Below are 23,845 nucleotides of genomic sequence, written 5' to 3'. Positions count from 1 at the left end.
CTTACTAAGAGTGGCTTATGTTCTGCAAATTTCAGCGGCTGGAGACTTAGGCACCTGCGAGTCGATCTGATTGAAGTGTATAAGTCCTTGAATGGGTTGAGCACGCTGAATTCTGATAGGGTGCCGACCGGGCTAGCCGAGTGGGTAAAGTACCTGCCCGGCAACCCAAAGGTCGCGGGTTCGATTCTCGCCTCGGGCTTGGATCAAAGTACTGCAAAAACCTTGGGAGGTGCAATATGGCCACAGAAGCCGATGCGCCAACAACTACCAAATCAAATCAAAATCTGATAGGGTTCTTCGACTTGCTCAGATTATTAACGTAAGGGGCATAAATTCAAATTGAGGAAAAACAGTTGTAGAATAGAGTGCGGAAATTTGCCTTTAGCCATCGGGTGGTTAATTGCTGGAATAAAGTACCATCTGTCGTTGTGGAAGTTAATAGCTTAAATAAATTCAAGGAGGAACTGAACAACATTTAGAGGGAATGGTTGTGTGAATGTTGTTGTTTCTTTTTTTTTGGTTGATGCTCATACGCTTGCTTTCTTTCATCACATGCCTCTTTTACTATCATACCAATAATAATACTATTCAAGTCAAACTCAATGCTGCAACTAAGAATCAACATCAACTTCGGATCACTGAAGAGTTCAACAGACATCACGATGGAATTTCGCCGAGATAAACGCAAGGCCATGGATTACATCAAGGACATCCAGTCGCACGAAACTACCAGAGCTGAAGACCGGTGACGAGATTGAAGACATGACAGAGGAAGAGATATAGAAAACTCTGGGGATGAAACAGGCCCACACAGGGATATCGAGGCCCGCCTGATTGAGAAATACCATCGAGACTGAGAAGCCTGCCAAAATCAAATCTGAATGCTGGGAATATGGTCACTGCCATAACCACTTACGCACTCCCAGTACTAACGTACTTCTTCAAGATCGTAGATTGGACTAACACCGAGATGGAGATTATGAGAGCAATCAGCATAATAATGACCAAGAGCTGACAACACCACAAGGATTCGGCCATGGAGAGACTGGCTAAAGCCCGTAAAGGAGGAGGGAGGGGGAATTGACTGACCTCATTGAAGAAGAAAAGAAGGCGATTACCAACCTGCGAAATTACTTCTAGGAAAACAGCACCAATCTACCAAGTCAATAGATAGACAAACGGCACACAACACCCATCGTCAATAAGAAGACCACTCATACAGACGGAAGAACCAAAGCTAGAAAAATAGGCGAAGAAATTATTCCATGGCAGACACTACAGTGACCTCCATCAAGACTACATAGATAAGATGACTTCCATCGCTTGGCTCACGAAAGGAAAACTTTTCCCGGATACCGAAGGACTCATGCTCGCCATCCAAGATCAGATAATCAATACCAGGAACTACAGGAAATACATTTCCAAGAACCAAGGAGTAACATAAGGCACATATCGTCGATGCGACCTAGCCACAGAATCAATCCAGCACATCACCACAGGATGAAGGGTGATCACGCAGACGGAGTACATTCACAAATACAACAAAGTGACCAGGATAATACATCAGAAGCTAGCTGAAAAATATTAGCTTTTCATAGAAAGTGTACCGATTATAAGTACGAACCCTAGGCCGTACTAGAGACCCCAACCCACTAGGTGTACTGGCACCGTGCCATAATAACGAGTAACACAATTCCGCACAACAAACCGGACATAACTCTTGTCGACAAGAAGGAAAATCTACCTATCTGATCGACATAACCGTGCCCAACACTGGAAACCTCCAGAAAATCCAAGAGCAAAAAAATTAGAGACCTACGACAGGATATGAAAGAGATGTGGCATATGCAAAAAGTAACGACCAACCCAATCATCGTGTTAACCACCGGTAATGTGCCAAAAACCCTACACAAGAGCCTAGCAGCAATAGATCTCTCAGAGAACGCCTACAAGGAGCGCCACGAAATCGCAATCCTGAACACCAGTAGGATAGTCAGAGTTCCTTGACCAAGAGTACACCGGACATTACAACCGCTCTGTGCACTTGGTACCAGTATCCATCACTGGGTGTAACCCACCCATCAGGGAGAAATAATTTAATTATAATATTCATAATTATTAATTATAAATTAAAAATATTATGGGTGAATGAGAATACATTTCGGATTAATCTGTAATTCTTTAATCACCCATGATACTAATGATTATAATCAATAGTATTACATGCCACATGTATGATCTGATACTTCGTATGGTTTTAGAATGTATATACAGTAATTATAGCTGACGTCATTTTTTTTTCTCTGAATTTATAAAATGTTAATTGCAGTTTTTAAATTTAACACGAACAATCAGTAAATTCTAAGACTGATGAGTATTCCCAGAGGCTAGGTTCATTCAGTACAGGCGCCTTAATTATTGCAATACAGCATTCCTTTATTCTAAAAGGAAGCTGAAACGCAAGTTTCTGACAAAATGGGTCACGAATTCTGGGTAACATGAACAAAACCGGCGAAGAATTTCAGTCTTTATCTCAAGCAGAGTTTGAGACGGCAGCAACCTTGTGCTGATAACTATCTCTTGATGAAACATCTGTCTTTAAGGGTGACCCATAAATATATATTATTATATTCAGTGTAAAAATTCCTAATCACAGTGAAAAAAGTGATTTTTTTTTCTTTAACTTTAAGGGTTTTCTTCATTTAGCTCTCATTCCCTATGGTGAAAGAATTAATTCACGCATATTATTTGGAAATTCTGAAACGATTAAAGGATTATATTCGATGAAATGAAAGTCCTTTGGTGAACTATGTCTTTCACAATGAAAACTGGCCAAGTCGCATCTCATTTTAGGTACTGGAGCTTCGGCAATTAAACGAACTTTGTTTATGCACCTTATTTAGGAAGTTAAGTGTCTCTTTTAACTTCCTTATTTAAAAAATAACAATAAAAATATTGAAATGAATATGACGAGTGTTGGGAAGAACTTTTCGAAAGAATGGTTTAAGAGGTATTTCTGATAAAGTATATATCTCCAAAAGGAGCGTACTGTAAAGGAGATGAGGTTTACAGACGTATAGCACCAATGGTATGTTTCTTATTAGAACAATATATTCCATTTTAAATTTAATCGTGAAATTGATGAATCCTAACTTCCCCTGCTGAATTATTCGGGAGATACAGAAAACGTGAGTAAGAAGCGTTTAATAAAATTCATAAATTCTGAATTTATGAATTTGTGATATTTAAATTTATTTTTTTATGGTAAAACGTGGATTTTCTGTAATGGTGTACAGCAAAACTATGCAAGTCCTTCCACAATTAATGTTCTTATACCTTTTCTAGGCTCGAGCCCTTGCAGTTAGTACTGTTATTGCGAATGCTGTTCTTGGTGGAAAAGACGAGAGTTGTTTTATCTCCTGGAAACTCCAATATTTTTGTTCTGCAAAACAGCAAACACAAGAAAATACAGTCAAAATATACTGATTCCTTTTGGCTTTATCTTCCTTGAAGCACGCGAGCACCCACTCCCCAAAACACACACACATATCCCCAGGCTCGAAACATTTTAGTCCTTTAACGACGTCCCAAGTTTATGATGCAAATCCATTTTCTTTTATGAAAATATGAAATAAAGGAAACATAAAAAGAACGGACTTGAGTAAAATGCTGAAAAGATATTTCATAAAAATTAAAAACAACAAGCATTATTTGTTTCTTTTTAGCTAGACATAAACAACAGTTGTAGTGCTTTAAATGGGTTGGGGGACAGGTTAGGCCAATAAGTATATAGAGTCTGTATTTGATGCTTTTGACATAAAAGAGCATCCCAAATCCTTTCCTTTACACAGTACTTCGCTCAACTTCAAGTAATTGTAAGTACAGCGATGCCACTTTCATTATTTTCGGAGGGGTTTACGCCAGGTGTCAACATGGTAGCGAGAGTGCTGAAGTGGCTGTCATAGTGAGTAATCTTCCGAACTACTTGGCGATCTCTCTCTCTCTACGTTTCCGAATAAGACCGAAGATTAAAAGGATCCATTAGCTTTGCCGACAAAGAGAAGAAGGTCTTTGAGGTATAAGATGACCTTATAGTAAAAAGAGAAAAAAAAGAAGAGATTTTGGGACTCTAACAAAGATTAATAAAACCCTAGAGAGAAAGAAAGAAGAGAAAAGTTTCAGAAAGAGAAGAAAAAATGGTTAACATTTTGGGAGGGTTAGAAATTGTAAGGAAGGCTTTAAAGGCCGAAGGTTATAAAAAGAAAACGTGGTTTGTTTTCGCTCTTCAACGAAAAGAGGTCTACATTCTTTAGGACACTCAATCGCAAATTAAGTCTAAACATAGCTGCTAAAGCTCTTCAATTGCAACATCGATGAAAAAAACTATCCCATAAGATTTCCTATTAAAATTAGAAAATTACAACATGACTGCCTCTAGAGAAGTAATGCAAATTGTTGTTTATCTGATGTCTAAGCTCTCTTACACCTTCCTGATCTGAATAAAATTAACAGGATATTTATTTTGTTGTAAATATTGTGATATAAAAAAAAATCTTTCTAGATACGTCTCTCCTAATTTTACTTTGCACTTTTAACCATATACAGAGATTTCGCCCTCCCCTTTCAAGTAGTTTCTGCAAGTTATTTATTCAGATAGACCCAATAAACTTTAACATTTCACATAAAAAAAAAAACTTTTTTTTTTTTATCTAAAAGAAAAATAATAAAATGTATCTTACCGTTATCCGAGTCGTAGAGATAAATAATGGTCTTCCACTTATAAAACTTAATGACATCAACAATAGCTTGAAGGTATTTTGGTCTCATGCTGATACCAAATAAAGCGGGTCTCTCTGTCCCTGTTTGTTGTGGGAAAGCTGGACTGAGGAATGGCATCTGAAACATGTTGCTATAGGCAGTAAGAGTGTCATAGGACGGGTCGCTGGTAGGTGCTACCAAGGTGAAGATACCTCGATTCATCTGCAGGCACACTATAAAAAAAAAAAAAAATCAGAAATATTCAGTTATTTAATAATGCACTTATCTTTAATAATACAATTACCAAGGCATAACTGATGTCGGTCCGAACACAGAACTAACACGATAAGTTGGATCCGTGAGGCTCTCGAAGCAGTCATTATAATGCTCAACATTATATGACGCTATCAATGTTATTTTAATAAATATCAGTTACATTGATACTTCATTATACGAGCTACCACAAAGAGTTCGCTCGGTACTGCATTACAGATAAACAGTACTGTATTTCTCATGGCAGAAGTATGACGCTGTTTTGCTTGAAGATAATAAAGCACTCAAAAACTACTTTGGTATTACTATTTTATTTCCGAATTAGAAATATGTACATAATGGAGTAAAACGTTTCTGTGACAGAAGTGATCTTTTGTGATGGTAATATTGCAAAGCCAGCTTTCCCTGAAGAAGTGGAAAGAAAATACCACGAAATGTTTGACCGCATTACGTATATATTTCCAATTCGAAAATAAATATAATAATACCAATGTAGGTTTTTGAGTGCTTTATTATCTTCAAACAACAGTTTATCTAATCATTATGCCGCTCAGCCTTAGATCATGCTGCTTGTTTGAAATTTATAGCCAGATCATTGTAAGAAATCATTTGCGGTATGACATCGTAACAGGGAACTGTTTCCTGTTCTAAAAGAAAAAAATTCATTATTTGCAAATATACGAATCATAAATCCAACCCGAAGTGACCTTTTACTCGATTTTTAAATTAAAAGATAAAATATGCTAAATGGCGTTTTTTTTAAAATTAAATACACAAAATTGCCTTATTAAAATACTTCTTTCCAAGATAATGAAAGTTTATTATACTTCATTACTTAACATTAAACTTAACTTTCATAACCCGTGAATAAATTATATTAATGTAAACTTTAAAATACTATACTGTTAATGACTAAGACTATTATACAACAATTAACGTATAACAAAACTCATAAATAATAAATATCCCCAAACCTCTGACTCATTTCTACTTTGGCATATACTATAAATAATTATTTTTTGTTTATTTAAGGGACCCATTCTACTTTTATATTGTCAATACACTACTCTTTCTAATACGTTTTCTAGATATTAAGGAAATGTATAATTATTGTAGAGGTTAAGGCAATAGTCGCAGTTTTATACATAGCTATGAACAAACTAGGTTTATTATGAACTGTATCAGTATCGTATTGTGAAGGAACTTCATTACGAGATGCCTCGGTATTGCACTAAACTTTAAATAAAAACCACTGCTCCAAATTAGAGCAATGCTTTTTTTAAGCGTATTCCATTACCCGGACCGTACTAATTGATAATACATTTTTAAAAAAATTAAATTCCATGTTGTCATATCTTAAAAGAGGAGATCATGATAGAATACTAGACGTTATATAGAAGAAAGTTTTGGGTTGAGGAAATTTGGGTGTAGCTTAAAAATAAAGCATGCACATTAATCGGTGTACACCAAATAAATCTTATAACGATTAAGGGAATTTGGTACGAAGTTAAAAAAAAAAAAAAAAACATGACTCCACATGGCTGAGAAGAATGGATTTAAAATAGCATTATGTTTTAAGATTTTCTCTCAGATGTTATTCTAAACTGCCATGCTATCAAAGCATATTATTTGGAATTCTCTGAATAAAAAAGAAATGTTAGGATTTTATTTAATTAAAATGAATTGTTGACATTGAGTGAAGAAATTAAGAGCCGTGCAGCGAGACTGTAGTGTTTAACATAACTAATTAATATTAATAACTACAGTAATAATTCATTTAAAGTACCGGGCTCACTAATTATAATATTATAGTTTTTTTTTCTATTAACTTGGGAACAAATGAAATCAAAGGATATCTATTTCATTCATTTAATATATTAATAAATGGCTCGTAAGTAATTTAGTATTATTTTTATTACTTTTTTTTCATAAACCGAACATGAAAAATATGTGTATCATGAGTTATTTACGATATTTCTCTTGTGTTATTAACAATTGTATAACCAAACCAACCCAATGCCCACTCACGTAACTTCCCCATATATATATTATTCAAAACTCAGCCGCTTCCATTTATGTGTGAGAAACACTGAGATCTGAATTCTTTGCTTTCTTTATCCAAAAGTTACGAAAGAAAGGGGAAAAAATCTTGCGGAATCTATCTTTGTTTGAAATATAATTCTTTGTAGGTGCGCATTATTGGAAAATCAATCATTGCATTTTCTTTTGTCTTTCTTTTCAAAGATTTCCTTTTTTTCCTCGTTTATCTGGTGGGAATCAACAGAGCGAAATTTCAGTGAAATGCGATGCACGCCACAAAAGTAAATTTTCTTGTTGAATAAAGCTTTCTGCAGGAATATTTTACGTCTAGAAAGTTTTCGTTAAAGTGAAGTCTAATATTTTGCAAATACTGTGAGCAACTGAAAGAAAAAAATTCTTATTTTTAAAAACTCTGTTTTTTAAACTACGTTGGGTTATAAATTTACAATAAACCTAGTGCTTATGTTTGCATTTAGAATACATAAGGTAAAATAAATTATTTGACTTTTTACCAACAAAGTTTAAACAGCGCGTTTAGATCTATCTAGACTTGTTTCTTTTTCGTGATCCCGAGACAATCTTTCTCTCTTAATACGCTTGTGTGCAACTCTGCAAAGTGTTGATGGAGAGCATCTGCGTTCGACTTTTACTTTACTTTAGCGTAATTTCCAGTAATCAGCACCCTACCAATGGAGGAATTTAGGTTGATACGCGGTTCATGACTTTTGAGAAGGAAATTTCCTGGATTTGACAGATCCATTTATAACACCTACCACAGTGAAATCACAGCATGACATTGTACAACTAAAGATAAAAAATAAAAAAAAGAAACTTCATAAATCTTATAAATTTTTGTATTTTTAAATAAGATGGCACTTAGAGATCTTTCTTACAAACAATGAATATATCGAAATTTCCGGTTTCTTTTTCTAATAAATCCCGAAGTAAATATTATGAAGAAAACCATCTCATATTCATTAGGGATTGTGATGAAATACATACTTATAATGATAACAAAAAACAAAATTTCCGGTCGTTTCCATTGTATATTAGATCTAAGCAATGCGTGCTTTTCTCTTCAAAGAAAATCCACTTTCTCTTATGGATTTTTGTAAGTGCACATTACTCATGGAAATGTTGCTAGAAATAACTAAAATAACTGCAGCAGAATCATTATTCAAAAGAATTACGGTGCGCAAAAATTTATATCAGGGAACAGTTCAGTTTTATATAATTTATAATAAATCATCTTTTATGTATTATTTATACTGATAGAATGATTGTGATATTCTCGTAGGGTTTCAAGAGGAAATATTCGGAATTTATATGTGGATGCTACAGACGGCATCTACGTGTTTTTATAATAATTAAAGAATTTAACTCTGCAGTACTCGCAGAGTTCTGTAAAACTAGTTAATTTGACTTATTTTAAAATTTTTCCTGTGTGTTTTGGATTGCCGTTTTCTAGACTTTATAATAGTTTTATAATTTAAAGTATAGTATTCATAAATAACTACAATAAGAGAAAGTCAGTCGCTAGTTATTATTATCTTTCATTATTCCTAAAAAAGTGTCATGTCTCTTGTTTATATTTTTGAACTTAGCTGTTTTGTTTCTTGAACTTCACGGTTTGTAAGATGAAATCCAACCCGCAGGAAAACCGCTTTGATAAGAACCAAATGAACATATGTCAGCCAGTTAGATAGTTTGTTTGCTTGCTTCTGATGGGAGTTCTGCAGAGTTTATTTTCTACATCCATTTCTCTTCCCCAGGATGATCCGGAAGAGTAAACATACCTGACGCTGGTAATATTCTTTTTTTCAGTTTTATCCTAAACAGCGGCATCAAGAGAAATATTAAGCGCATCTTACTTTTCAAAACTTTCCATCATAAACACACTTTTTAAATGAAAATATACGTTCCTGGAATTTTTTCCTGTTTGGTATTAGGGTTACTGTGATACCAACATTTATGAGTTTTTCTCAAATTCAGAAAGCAGCCTTCATTTAAAAACTTTGAACTAAAGAAAGAATCTGGATCAAAATAAATTTTGCGATTTTCTTATTGTATATTTTAATATACATAAAGTCACTTAACTTTATCACAAATATACGCATTTCATTAAGAAAGTTTGATAATTTTGTTATCAAATATGAAATATATGTTCCATTTGCAGTATATAACTATGCTTTTATTTATCTAGGTTTAACTCATTAAGAATTTATTAATAAATTATATTTATTTCTAAATTTTGGGCACCAGCGTATTGATGTGTTTCTCTTCGGCAAAGCAGATCTAAATATAAACCAGGCTGCCCAACTGTGAAGATAATGCATCTACCTACAAACCTCACATAACTCACTGAACAACAGCACGCAGTTTATTTGCATAGTATATTTACTTCCTTCAGCATAAGGTTATTGGATACAAGGAAATGATAGAGCTAATACGTGACAGGCATTCCATAGCAAAATGGTCGCAAGATCCTGCAATCAGCTTCTCCATAGACATGCAGTAATGGCAACGCTCATGAGTCTGACCATTGCAGTAATTGTACGCGTTGATTAAACGCAGACCTTTTCATAGATTTCATCTGCCCGCTCATTATAAATATTAATTACGAGAGTGATGCAAAGCAGGACTACTATACATTTCGAATGTCTGCTTTAAAAGTTAACTGCTAACAGAATAATAACTGTATTAATGATTAAATACCTCGTTCCTCTTCCAGAATGAGTTCTACATACACGGTATTGTTTCAGTACTAATGCTAGAAGCGAAATAGTTTGAGATATCGTTTTGAGTTTACTGAGTTATTTGAGAGAGGGAGATCACAGAAGTGGAAATATAAGGCTACTAAGCAAAGTGATCATCTATATGAACCTTTCTGCATCTCGCCTGTAGAATATGCCATAGTTTCGCCAAGGACATTGAGTTCTCACAGCCTAAAACTGCACATTTTTCGCAGCTGAAAATAACAGATTTTGAGAGTACCATTGCCTCCATTACTAAGCTTTATGTAAGGATTTCGGGTTAGAAGAAATGAAAAGTATTAGCTCTCACCACGTTGAATGTAATAATAATTCTACAATATGAGAAATGCCGAATGGTGTATTTAAATCAAGCTTCTAAATGTTTACAGAAATAACTTGATGAGAGATATAAAATAGTAAAATAAATGATGTCACAAAAGTCCCGTTTTTAGTTTTTTTAAATTATTATTTTGTTTAAAAATTTAAGGGTTGTATTATTAAAAAAAATTTCATTATATTTCAGCGTTATTAAAACTTGTAGACTGATTTAAGTTTTTATAACTTCATTGCACAAATGTAAATTTATTCCGAAACTAAAATACAAATACATGTGTATCCTTCCCTAGCATATATGAACCGATGCCAGGATTAAAAATGGTGTATAACAGATTTAGAATACTACATATTTAGATGAAAGATCTTTAATTCTATTCAATCAAAGAGCCTTAAAATTTCTGAGAGGATCAGTGATTACGCATAATTCACGCATATAATTTTAAGGGTGCCATTTATATTTATTAAACCACAGACATTTGTATACAGGCATGCACTGCGTATTCACGGTGAGTCATTTTCTAAGCCAACTTGTGGTAAAGAACCTTCACAGTATGAGAATGATACGCTTCATTTGCTCATAGCTACATGCAGAAAGAGGCTATGACCGACATGTATAATAACTCTTTAAAGCTTTCATTGCTTGTAGCTTATGCCTTGAACCTAATTATGTCTACCTCTTTTCAGTTAAAGCTGCAAAAATTTCAGTTTTATTCAAGTTATACAATTATGAAACTTTATAACCGTGATAATTTATACAGTTATAAAGCTCTGTAGCTGACATGCGTGTATTCAAGACCTCTCCTCATATGGGCGCCTTTTGCTGATGTGACCATCCTCGATAACTTTTTATTTATTTATATTTTTTCAGGTATGGCTTCCATACCTGAAAGTGCTTGCTGTCCAGTTAAATTTTCAATAAATAATCGACAGGACAGCATGGAACTCTTCTTTCTACCTGTCTGCACTGCACGGAGAACATCATGTATATCTGGATAATAACCGTCAAATCCCTTTATTCTTCTTGTGCTATTTTTATTGCAACCCTTCTAAGTGCAAAAGGTTATTTTGAAGTAATTATTTCTGAAGTGCAAAATGCGTTTTAATTTGTCTAAATTAAAACACTTATCTTCATTGTATATACTATACGAATTCGCGGATTTCTCAATGGTAGATTTTAAGTTATTCTATAATTGACCTGTATTCGCCCACCCTACACTGTCTTCTTAGCTGACAGATGTAATGACATGATGTTTTGTGAATGAAAGGCCAAAGAAACTCAGGCTATGTGGAGTCAGTATGTTCTGTCTGCAATTGAATTTATTTTTCGATCTGTTTACTGGATAAAAAATCCAAGTTTCCATGAGATAAAACTATAAAACATTGCTGGAGACCAAATAACACGGCCACGTTGTAAAATGTGCCCATAAAAACCTCATTTCATTGAGTGAATTGGAACTCGGGTCTTCTCCACAATGTATCGGATGACTGATTATAACTACTGCGCTACACGCGAGAGCCTAGTTGACAGACACCATATTGTGTTTTTAGATTACTATAGTTCCCTTGCTTGAAATTGAAAGGCACCTCAACCTATATATTTAAAAACCGAGTACTCATTCGTCATTACCCACCTTTTATGGGCTTTTTCAATCATGGCCAATTTAGGCAGTCTTATACGAAAGTTTCACGGCTTCTCTCCTCAGGAACTCTAGCAAAACAAGAAAACCAACCAGATAATACGCACAGTTTAGAGCAGTAATACATCTTTGGTTATAAAATCTTCCCGGTAGCAAATTTCTATCTTCCTGTCAAAAATTGTAATGAAATCCTTCTAATGGTGTCTGTACCAATAAAGTTATGTTCTCAGATGGGGTAGGACTTAATTTTTTCCTCTCAGGATCTCAGAAAAATAATTTGGAAGATTTAGTTCACTTTGTTTGAACTGCTGCTGTTCACATACATTTTCTTGCTGGGAAGAATCGCTGTAGCCATATAGATTGCATTCATAATCTGATGAAATATCTACATTCAGAATTTATAGCTAGATTCAAACACTGTGTATAGAATACACAATATATGGATTTCGGTGGCATGAAACAAAACAAATAGAGCCTCTAGTGAAATCGGCTTTATAAATAAACGGAACTGTGGCTATCCATCCTGAGTAGGTTTTACTGGCGGAGTTCTTTATTTCTGAAACAGCAGAATCAAAGGACTTCGTGAAAACAATCAGCGAGGCAAAGAAACATTTATAGTGACAAGAACATTTCCCCTAATCTCAAGGGACTCCCAACATGCCGTTACAATTATTATAAGCATGTGAGCTGCAGACGTGATCTACTTTCATAACAAGACTTCTTAGAGGGTGTTAGAGGAATGTCAGTGCCTCTTAAGTAGTCGGTAATCAGTGCTAAGAGGAGTTAAGCAGATAATATCGATATTTTTTATTATCATCATTTGAAATTATACTGTCTATTATTTTTTTATAATTAGATAGCTAATGCAGTTTCATTAGGCGAAAACCTAATTAAATTGCATCAATAAATCGATAAATAATTTAAATCGTGTGTCATTGTATATTTTATCGAGCGGCTGATATATTATCGTTTCCGTTATAACACTTTGGTTTCTCTTATAAATCAGTTGATTGAAAAAAGACTGAACACCGAAGAATTCCTGAGATAATTTTCAATATCCAAGTGAGACTACGTTTTTAAGATTGTTATTGAGAACTGGTAACAAACTGTCAGACGCCTTTATATTTATTTGTGATAATTGAAAATATGATCAGAAATTGTTCATATTTCTGTGAACTGCGGATTTCAAATAGTGACAACTCAGAATAATGACTTCTCTGTTCTATCATTGTTAATGATGGAGCCCTTCTGAAATAAGAAACTTCCTGAAACTTGTAATTCACTCGATATCAATCCATGCAAATTGGATTGATATCGAAAAGAGTTATCACCAAGAAAATTACATAGACTCTGAGGAAAACCTTAGAAGTAATGCTTCACTTTTGTGAAAAAAAAAAAAAAAACACTGATCCAATTTGGCTGTGTGCCCCCTCAAATATCTAGAGATCAACCTCTGAGGTTCAACTTTGTAAATCACCTGCAAATGAACCCTGATTGTTGAGAAAGCTGCACTGGAAGGTAGATTTCTCTTTTCTTTAATTCAGGTCTAGTATATACTGGACGACTGTTAATATCTTGACACACTTCCGTTAATGATTGATTACGTCATACTCAAAGAACACGTGTCAGACACTAAATTTTCTCGGAAGCATTACAGGAGACAGCAAGACGATTGTGAATGCAAGATACTGCGATCTCTAGAGTTAACAGACTTCCAGCGCAGAATGCTAATAGGATAACACATAAGCAATGGGTCTGTACGTCTCATTTCAAAGGCAGTTGAATCTGCAAAAGGTCCATAAACATGTTGGCGTAGGTTTGCGTGTGTTCTGTTGTTCTGTTCTGACCTCTTGGCTATCCAAAAGCATCAGTCACCTGGACAGATGATTCTGGGTACTTGTCCACACCACGGGAAAATAGGCCAGTTCCAGTAGAGCATGTGCTCTCTCAAAAGAGACTCCGACCCACCTAGTGTTGCAAAAAGGCGGGCCAGGATCCTCTGGGGTCCATTCCAGAGGAAAGGAAAGGAAAGGAAAAAAAAAAGAAAAACAACCCGCGGTGCTGATTATGAAAGAAAACGAGAATAAAATTAAATATAGTTAAATGAAATTTAAAAAAAAAATAAATAAAAAAAAATACTGTAATAATAAAAGAAATAATACATTGGTGCTAGTTGGGATAAAAAAAAATATATAAAATTAATTAATTAATTAATGTAAGAATAAATAAAAGACAGTGGTGCTGGTTAACAAAAAACCCAAATAGTGCTGGTTAAGAATAATAAAAAAAAAAAGAGAAGTCATCTTCAATAAGTACTCTTGTATCCAGGATACTTTAGAAGTCTAACTGATGACCTTTAAAGGATCAGTGCAATGACAATTCTTGCATGCACGACGCATAGAAGAAAATATAGCTAATTTTGGTGCCCAGAACTACACAGAAATTTCTGAGTGTCCTGTGAGAGTACATGCTTTGTTATCCAGGATAGCAGAGGAGCAGACTGTTTTACCACTCACACAGGTGTATTTGGTGGACTATTTTGGTTCGCTACTCCGGCGTTGATTCTATTTCTGCGAGCAAACACCTCGGAGACAAAGTTCTGAAGAGCTGAAAGATGGTTCTTATTCTGCATAAGCACCTTCTGCCGCCCTGGAGAGGGATTTGGCACGTCAGTTCGGAGCTTCATCCTAAGATCGTCGTAGATTACACAGTAAAAGAGCAGGTGACTCCAATCTTCTATATTCCGCAGCGGCAGAGATCTGTGTTATGCAAGGCAAACTGATAAAGTTTTTGATAGAGAGCCATGTCCATATATAATATCTTTATTGCAATCGGCGAAAATAAGTAAATTTTACACGGATGCCTGATGCAATGCCCATAACAGCAAAAGTGCTAGGGATTTTACATAGAAACGAACTAAAACTCTAAAAACAAACAAAAAAATAATAAGTTTTAAACACATGAAAAATAGTTATTTTTTATTTTATTTTTTTCACAATATCAACAAACCGATCAAGGAAAGACAGTGACAGTCACTCGGTTGAAGACGAGAGCTGCTCCCTAATGATATGTCTTCTGTAGGCTTTGCCCTCAATGAATTTCTTGTAGTCAACATCAATATCTTGGACGTTTGGAGCATCTCCGTTGGCAGGAATTTGTCGCTCTTCCTGAGCCTCCACATCACAGACTGTAAAGAAGGGAGGGCCCTTAAGGGTTTCGGGAGGATTCTCCAATTACAAATCTGCCAAGAAAAAAAAAAAAAAACTTGGCGTATTGATTTCACCCGCTATCATTTTAATGGTGACGAGTAAGCGGAGGGCGAAGATCCGTTCTGAGACTTTCCTGTAGTTTAGAAGTTTGGTCATTTCTGAAGTATGTGTGAGGGGTGGAAGCTTGTGCTTGAAGAGCACCCACCGAAGAAGCCGGTATCCATCAGATGAAATGGATTTTGCTGCCGACGAACAGATTTCAGATCCATAGGTAACGACTAGCTGAAGAAACCGGTAATTATATTGAAGAGTGAATTGAGACTCTATGACATGAAGGAGGTGTTGTTTGGCAAGCCATCTGGATCGGCAGACCTTGCTGTGAATATCTGTGACATTGTGTTTAAAGCTGTGCTTAAGGTCAAAGATGACCCCGAGATCTCTGTGCTTGGTTACTGGAGGGATGGAGGTTCCATGGATTTTCAGGTTTAGTTCCGTTGGGTGTGATTTGAGTGAGAACACCATTTGTGCAGATTTATTTGGGTTAATCTGAAGAGAGAACTGTGCTAAGTACGAAACAAGAGATTTTAGGTTGTTGATGATGGTGTCGGAAGCAGTCTCAGGTTGGTCGGTCTCATGGATCTGCGTAGCTGCTATCCACCGATTCCTGTGCCATTTCCTGGCACAGAAATCGGTGGATAGCAGCAGTAAAGAGGAGCCCAGAAAGAACTCCGCCCTGGAGAACGCCTAAACTGCGTTTTCTAGTGAAGGATTTTTTTTTTTTCACAGTCAGGTGAAGAACACTCGTTGTAAGAAGCGATTTTAAGATTTCAAGGATATTTCCTTTAATTGGGCATCCCTCCTCACATAGCTGAAGGATGGGCTGGACGTCAATGCAGTCGAAGGCAGACTAAATATCTAGATACACAATTGCAATCGCCTCCCTGTCTTGTAGAGCCTCCAGAATGGTGTTAATGATTGCCAGCAGGTTGGTGATGGTGGACCTGCATTTCAGTGCATAATGGATAAATTGTGAATTACATGGGAGAACCTGGTTGGTTAAGATGGGAAGAAGACACTTCTCCATAACTTTGAGGATGCATGACGCTTTCATAATTGGCCTGAACTGTGATACTGAGGTAGCTCCATGTGTTTTTGGAATTTCCCGAACTATATATTGGTTCCAGGCAGTTGGGAAATATTGAGTTGAGAATTCCATTTAGGATTCGTAGAAGCGCATCTATGATGAAAACACTTACGCTCTTAAGGATAAATTGTGGGATTCCAGCACATGACGTTGGTGAGATACTATTGATGGCCCGGATGAGTTCTCCTTTTTTAATGATGATGGATGCGAGGGTATCTCGCTGACAACTGTTGTGAAGATTCTTACGGTCTAACGCAGACTTGAGCTTAAATCTTGTAATGCAGTCAAGCCATTCGATCGGATTAATTTGTTGAGGGAAATCATCATGTCGTGCCTTAAACGGTGTCTTGCCTTGCGTGTTTTATGAATGTAGGCTTTCATGGCTAATGCTTTTATGCTATCATGTCTATAGGGTCTGATGTGGCTTTCCATTTTGCATGAAGCCTTTGTTTATTCTGAAATTCGAGGCTGAGCTGTTGGTTCCATCATGCATTGCTCCGGAGAGAAATTGACACGGTTTCTGACGCTGCAGATCGAGCAATGGAATTCAGCCAGCAGGTATAAGAAAGTGTCCCAGTTACCAGAAAGGAAGCTTCCATAGTTAAGGAGCACCAAGTTTTAACCGATTCAGAGAGCAAGATCACATCAGGCAGGAAATTTCTTGTGGAAGCTCCAAGTGGGGTGGTGTGGGCTGGATACCAAGTAGGCCTGAAAGTATTTGTTTTTTATATCGCTAGCAGAGGCCAATATAGATGACAAATAGATCCAAAGGAAAGGACCCCGCAATAACTTGCACTGCAGCGGTGGAAACTGTTCTACAGACTCTGAGAATAGAGATGAGCATGCTCAGCTTGATGGGATTCAGTTTTAACTTCATTTTGGAATTTCAAAGGCAGTGAATATTATAGGCCGACGATTGGCGAAGGGATCTCTAAATGGAAGCGGACTGGTGCTGAACCGTCACTAAACAATCCTGAAAACCGCCGAAGCTGAAGAACGTGATAGGAGAGCCCTGAAAAGAATCGTTCACTCTGAAGGTAGATCAGTGTTGCCGCAGCACGCAAAAGCCGTCAGTGAGACGATTCGGACATGTCAACACCAGTACAGTACACAGAACGTTACGGTCATGTAGCTGCCCGCAAGCCATTATTCACTCCGACTAATGCCGGATGCCATTTAATTTGGTGTAAGGCTCGCCCTTCTTAGACCGTAAGTCCGTGGATAGCTTTGAATTTGAGTGACAAATTATGGGATATGGTTTACCAGTCTGATCATCGCGCCTGGGTGTGGTGGATGCCAGGATGAGGCTATCTGCCAGACTGTATCATCCCGATAATGAAGTTTGGCTCAAGTGGCTTTATGTTCTGGAACCTTGTTTCATGGTTTGGCCTGGGATTATTGATTGTTTTTGGTGAAACCATGAATGCTGAGGTCTGTCTAGACCTCCAGTACAATAATGCGTTACCTATGTTTGGGCAACATGTCGGAAAAGGTCTATACCTACATCAGCAGGATAACGCTCGATGTCATACTGCTCCCTTTGTGATGGAAAGGATTGAGGTCAATGTTTTAGGTTGGACTAGCCAACCCAGAGCGCTGATCTCAATCCTATAGAGGATCTCTGGGACTCATTGGATCGTCGGGTGCGTGTGAGTATAGATTGCCCAAAAAAGATGAACTGGTCGCTGCTTTGAAGGTGGGATGGCAAAATATATATGAGGACATTTGCAAAACAACTTATGGAGAGCTTTCCACCGAGACAGAAGCTGTGATAAAGGCTAAAGGTTTCACATGTCAGCTTTCTTGAAAATAAATGTTACTTTAGATGCGCAGGTGTCCGGATATTAATGATAGGGAGTGTATATCTTGTACCTAACATTATATTTGCCTTTAAGAAAAAAAATATACATAAAAATTATTATGGCGACACACCTATTAATAATAATGAAATTGTCTAAGGGATGATAATATAATAGTCATTTTCTTTTCATATACTCGTAATTATCTTAGATATTTCTTTCCCGTCTTTAAATATTTAATAATTTCTCTACTCATGAGCACACAGTTATGTTCACCAGTAGAAAACTTTAGAAACTTCATAAAGAAACTTCACCTTACCGCAGGAACCATCATTAATCAATTGTGTACTGATAAATTTGAGAAAACGGAGTAAGGAACTTCCTCATTTGCACGTTAATCTCCATTTCGATCTATTACATATTCTAAGTGATTCTTAAGTATAGCTACTATTCCACTTTAAACAACTGTCTTAAACTAAATCAATTAGTAAAATAATTAGCTAATTACCTTAGATAGCACGTAAATATTTTGAAAACAACACTTAGTCGAATTCTAGCTTTATGCATATCATCTCTTATTCTTTTAGAAATAGAAAATATTTTATGATACCTAATAATTACAGTATTTTATTTAAAAACTGTAAATTTAATAAGGGTAAATTTATAAAAAGAGAATCGCTGATATCATTATTTTGCTGAAAAAAAAATTAAGAGAAAAGATGTTTTCTGTAATTGTGAGGAGGGTGAAGAATTACAAATAACCACCTTCACACGCCATAAATAAATACCATATAATAATAGCAAAATCTGTAAGCAAGTTTACAAATTTTGCTATTATTATAAAATTGTAAACCGGGTTTACTGAACTAATTCCGTTAAATTGGCTTTATCGTACCAAAACACAAAATCGGCAGTTCAAGCAGAAACGAACTGATCAAATCTGAAGACTGATTCATGTTTCCTGAAATGCAGTTGTCAGTTTGCAGACTATAAGTAGTTCGTTCCATCTACAGAAATCTCGTAGAGCTGTTTCCTCCTTTTCCAGTAATCCTTTCTTCACGAAAGATAGTGCACAGCAACGGGTACAGTGGTGTCAATGTCGGGGGAACTAGCATCAGCACGAGTAATACTGTGACATGGTTCATAACGGCAATACCAATAAAATATTATGGTGCAATACGCCATACCTCTCAGCAGCGTAATTTGGCCTGTCATAAAGCTTTAGCTTTGTTCATGATGGCTTGGTTGGAAACAAGTAATGTGAAATTGAAGGAAAACTTTCAAATCACTACTGAGAACTGTGATTTCAGTTCAATAGAACCACTGAGGGGCGAACTAGAAAGACCGAAGACTCTCATCCATGGAGAAAATATAACTTGTCTAGTTAAGACTGTTCTGCTGGAGGAATGGAGAAATATTTATGTAGACATATAAGAAATTGGTGGCAAGTGCTTTATGAAGACTACGTGCTGTATTGGAGACTGAAACAACATGTATACCCACTCGTAATTTTACTAGAAAGCCCTGCAGCCTATCGAATCTCTTTCATAAACTGGTTATATTTCCACTTAATGTTCTAATAATTTTGGTAGTATAGCATATACATTCAGCACGTGTGTGTGGCGCTGTCTACTAGTTTCATGACTGATCCGGATAATGGACGGTAGGATAACTGATATTCTGCAGTATTTGGAAAGATCCTATAATAGCAGTACCACTAAGTAACTATTGAAGTTATATTATGCTACATAACATAAGCAATTAAATTTTCTTTGAAACCCAGAAATGATTGATGGATTACTCATGTTACAAAATTACATCTGTCAGCAGTGAGGTTTCCGTGCATACAGATAGTTTTCCAGAAGGCATTTTGCCAATGATACAATTCACTGTCCTGACTATGAAAACAAATTTTGCAACATAATATTGCTGTTTAAAGGAACTTCGTCGAAATTAGAAAATTTAGGACATCGAGGTTTGTTGTCTTATTCTTATTATCCCACAGTTTGAGAAACAGAAAACGTTAATGAATTCATGGCAACACAGATCTCTAGAGATTACATTAACAAAATAATACTGTATTTTGTCTGTATTCCGGAAAACCAAAAAAAAAAAAAAAAAAAAAAAGACTAAATGCTAAACTGAATTTTACCGCTCATAGGACGTCTCCAAATCTCCCAACCACTCGGAATCCCAAGAAAAGTCTCCGTGAAGCAACAGCTTGAAAATTGCTTGCAATAAGCTAACTTTCAATGCTTAGTTAAGATGTTCAAATTGGTTAAGATATATTGTCTTACTAGTGAGACAGAAGTCTAATAATACACTGCCCTATCGGTTTATTAGAAATTTTGGCCATCTGACATTCGCATTATTTTTGCTGCATGCAGTTTAATAGCCTGTGAACTACAGACCTATATGATATAGAATTCATCGAGAGTAATTGGAAGAAAGCGCAGGAAATCCCGTGAGATGTGTGCACGTGAAGGGAGAGCACCATTACGTGCAACAAGAAGTTCATCCATCTAATTTGGTGGACAGTGTTCACGATCTGAACTCACAGATCTCACATCCTGCAGAATATGCAGAATCCACAATTCTTTCTTTATTTACCTTAACCTGACTTATTGAGAGAACAAAGCCATACAAACCAGAGACTGATTAAGTCAACCATAATGTAGAAAAAAGCCTATAGAAATTTTTTTACTGATTGACAGGATTCGAACTCAGGTCTTTTCCATCCGTTATGCAAGAGCAGTGATTATATCCAATATGCTACTCTCAAGAGTGAGCGAAACAGAAGAATCCGTTTAAATAGTGACGGGAACAGTGGAAATAGTCAATGGAGTATTGAAAACGTGTAACTAGTCAGATGAATTACGGTTCATATTGTTTAGCACTGATGGGCATATAAGAGTGTGTGTGTGTGGGAGGCCGCCTCTCGTTAGTTTTAAGAGTCTTGTCACTCGGAGTGTGTATCAAAGCTTCCTTACCGATCAGGTTCATCTCACAGTGCTGACATAGTTCCCAATGTCAACAGAATATCCCAAGACAATAACAGAAATCCACACCATGGAAGAGTTATTACTTTGCCATTTTCACTTTTGCTGTTCAGTTAACTGACGCTCCGCAATCCATTTGCTAGGTATGAATGCCATTAAATCTATATAGGATCACCTGGAACAAGTCATTCAAGACGGATCTCAACAACAAATGAATCTGAGAGATCTATAAGACCTTCTCGGACAAGAATAGCATCGCCTGGGCCACTTCTGCACAATTGGTGGAGTCCATGTCATGAATAACTTTGCTGTCATCGTCGTGAAACGTGAATATATATGCCATTAGGTCCACCTTTAATAAGGACATTTCTTTAAAAAGTCTTTTACTTTTATGAAGGTAACTCTGAAAAACAAGAAAAAAATCGGAACACAGTGTAACAGAGTAATTCATTTCTGAAGTTATAAAACAGTTGGATGCGCAAAACAACCTTGATATTATATATCTGGATTTTTGCAAGGCTTTTAATGCAGTTCTTCATGAGAGGTTATTGCATATTTAGAGGGAGATTCGGATAATAGTGAAGATTCAGGAGAGGGATTAGGGATTGTTTGAAGGATCCGGATCCTGGGACATTTCAAGAAAAAAAAATTGGAGACAGAATGGTAATAAATGGGTGTTCTTTAGTGATGATTGTAGTAACAAGTAGATTTCCTCAGGATCAGTTCTCAGACCTCTCTCTCTCTCTCTCTCTCTCTCTCTCTCTCTCTCTCTCTCTCTCTCTCTCTCTCTCTCTCTCTCTCTCTCTCTCTCTCGCTCTGTGTATTAAGTGATATTGATGACAGAATACATGAGAAGCTGTCAAAGTTTACTGATAATTTAAAGGCTGAGGGAGTGGTTAATGATAACACTAGGATCTGCTGAACCATGAGGGTTAGAGCCAACTGAAAGTATGGTTTGAAAAATTGCAACTCTGGTAGTATTAAACTGTGCTACCAGAGTTGTATGTGTTGGCAGCAGGACGCATAGTGTTCACTTCTAAAAGACGATCATGTGACCATACTTATTATTGTATCCAGGTCTGGCGCTGCCTCTAAACAATGATATATCATTCCTAGAGCAGGTGTGACAAGGGCGATTGGATTGGTGGAAGCGATAAGCATTATCCTTATGAGGAACGGTTTGGAAGATGTTGATCAGCAGAGCTTAACAAATAGACAAAACAATGATACAGTGTTCCTGTGAGGGGTGATTGAAGTGTATAAGGCTTGAGGTTGATTAGTAAAATGAATATTCTCACTGATGAGCAAGACAAGAACCAGATGAAACTATTATGAAATCAGAGGGGAATACAATAGGGTATACCCAGACCCGCGTTGTGGAACACTGGAATAAATTGTCTGCAAAGTTGGCCGAGACAGTGAGTTTGGAAAAATTCATGGAATTGGATAGATGGTTCAGCTCACCGTGGCATGGAAGGATGCTGGGAGATTCCTGCTTGCTAATCATGCCATCCAATAACTAAGTGAACAGTCAAATAACACAAACAACACCCTACTCACATGACAGCACTACCACGCCCACTATTTTTGAAACGTTGCACAGAATCATGAAGTTCTTAACCCGGATTTGTAGGAATCCTCAGGAAACGACTAGCAATCACGCTTTGCCCACTTTTTTGAAGACAAAAAATAATATCAGAGTTTTTCTCCCCCCCGACAGGTGCAGAATAAGTTCGTTTTCACACATCATTATGCCATTTTAATAATATTAATACTAATATTGTCCACCTAATGCACCAAAACTAATAAATTGTTATCATCACCATCCATATAAAAAAAAATAAGACCAGATTATATTCAAATTCTCAAGTGGCATTATATTTCAGATTCATCATGAGAATTGAAAATACAAATTCATCCTGAAAATGGAGGTGCTTTCAGTTTTCTCCTTAATGGTATTTTACTACCACATCGCATACACATTTTTCTGTTATTTTTATTAATAAACCGAAAAATTTGAAATATACTGTAAAATTCGTTTGGATTGCATTTTTACGAAAGAAAGTATACGAAGTTCTTAACTTAATAGCAATACTCTAAATAATCTAAAATAATTTAACTGTCACAGTCCTATGTACCATTAAGTCAGCAAATAAATATATTCATTCATATTTGAAGCCATAAACGTCTATAAAGTAATCTGACCACCGCAATATATGATTACCACCGCTTCCATAGGTCATTCTGCAATTCAACCTCAATGTCCAGTTATACGTATACCGTATGAATTAAGTCGAGTTTGTATTCAGTATTGCTTCAAATTAAAATAAAGATTTTGTAGCTTTCCAAAAAGGCCAAACACTGTATCTCTATCGATTGACGAACTAATTTTACTGTATTCATTTTCTGAAAGTAGATGAGAGTGCTTTAAACGAAGGTACTAAAACAAAATTCTATGATTTAACACCGGAAATAACTAGATTTGGACATCAGTTTTCGACATTGATCCCGGAAATTATCAAAAGTCGACCCATCTAGAAATAAGACCTAGCGATCTTTCAGAACCGCGAAATTTTTCAACGTATCCATTCTGTCTTAGCAGCTGCGTACTTAAGTAGCCATCAGAAAGCACAAAGTGTATGAAATCCAGAAAAACATAATATAATCCAATTTAACAGAACGCTATCTAAAAACCCGAACAGACGCTTCGGTTCTTTCGGGAAAGAACAGCTGTTTCACAAAATACTGTCCACACGTTAGCTAGTAAATCACGGTCCTGTTGTGATTCGAGAAATAAATCACGAGTCGTCTTAAGTTTAAAGGCTGCGACAACCCATGTTTACTTTCTCGTAAGGATTCTGATTACTTTTTCATGAATACAGGCTTGTAACTTCTTT

General features: G+C 36.2%; 1 protein-coding gene across 1 annotated transcript in view; it reads right to left on the bottom strand.

Moving 5' to 3' along the window:
- LOC150088047 (glutamate receptor 1-like) overlaps window positions 1–23,845 on the bottom strand; it is a 240,850-nt gene that overhangs the window by 92,182 nt on the left and 124,823 nt on the right. Inside the window, exon 3 of the mRNA XM_090370548.1 lies at window positions 4,740–4,991. Within this exon, the coding sequence (XP_090226674.1) occupies window positions 4,740–4,991 (252 nt within the window). The remainder of the gene's footprint in view (window positions 1–4,739; window positions 4,992–23,845) is intronic.

Source organism: Mastigoproctus giganteus, chromosome 3 (genome assembly GCF_048544385.1).
Source record: "Mastigoproctus giganteus isolate SK-2022 chromosome 3, ASM4854438v1, whole genome shotgun sequence".
Lineage (NCBI taxonomy): Eukaryota > Metazoa > Arthropoda > Arachnida > Uropygi > Thelyphonidae > Mastigoproctus > Mastigoproctus giganteus.
Note: the sequence above shows the minus strand (reverse complement) of the source record. Positions and strands in the feature narration are given on the sequence as shown.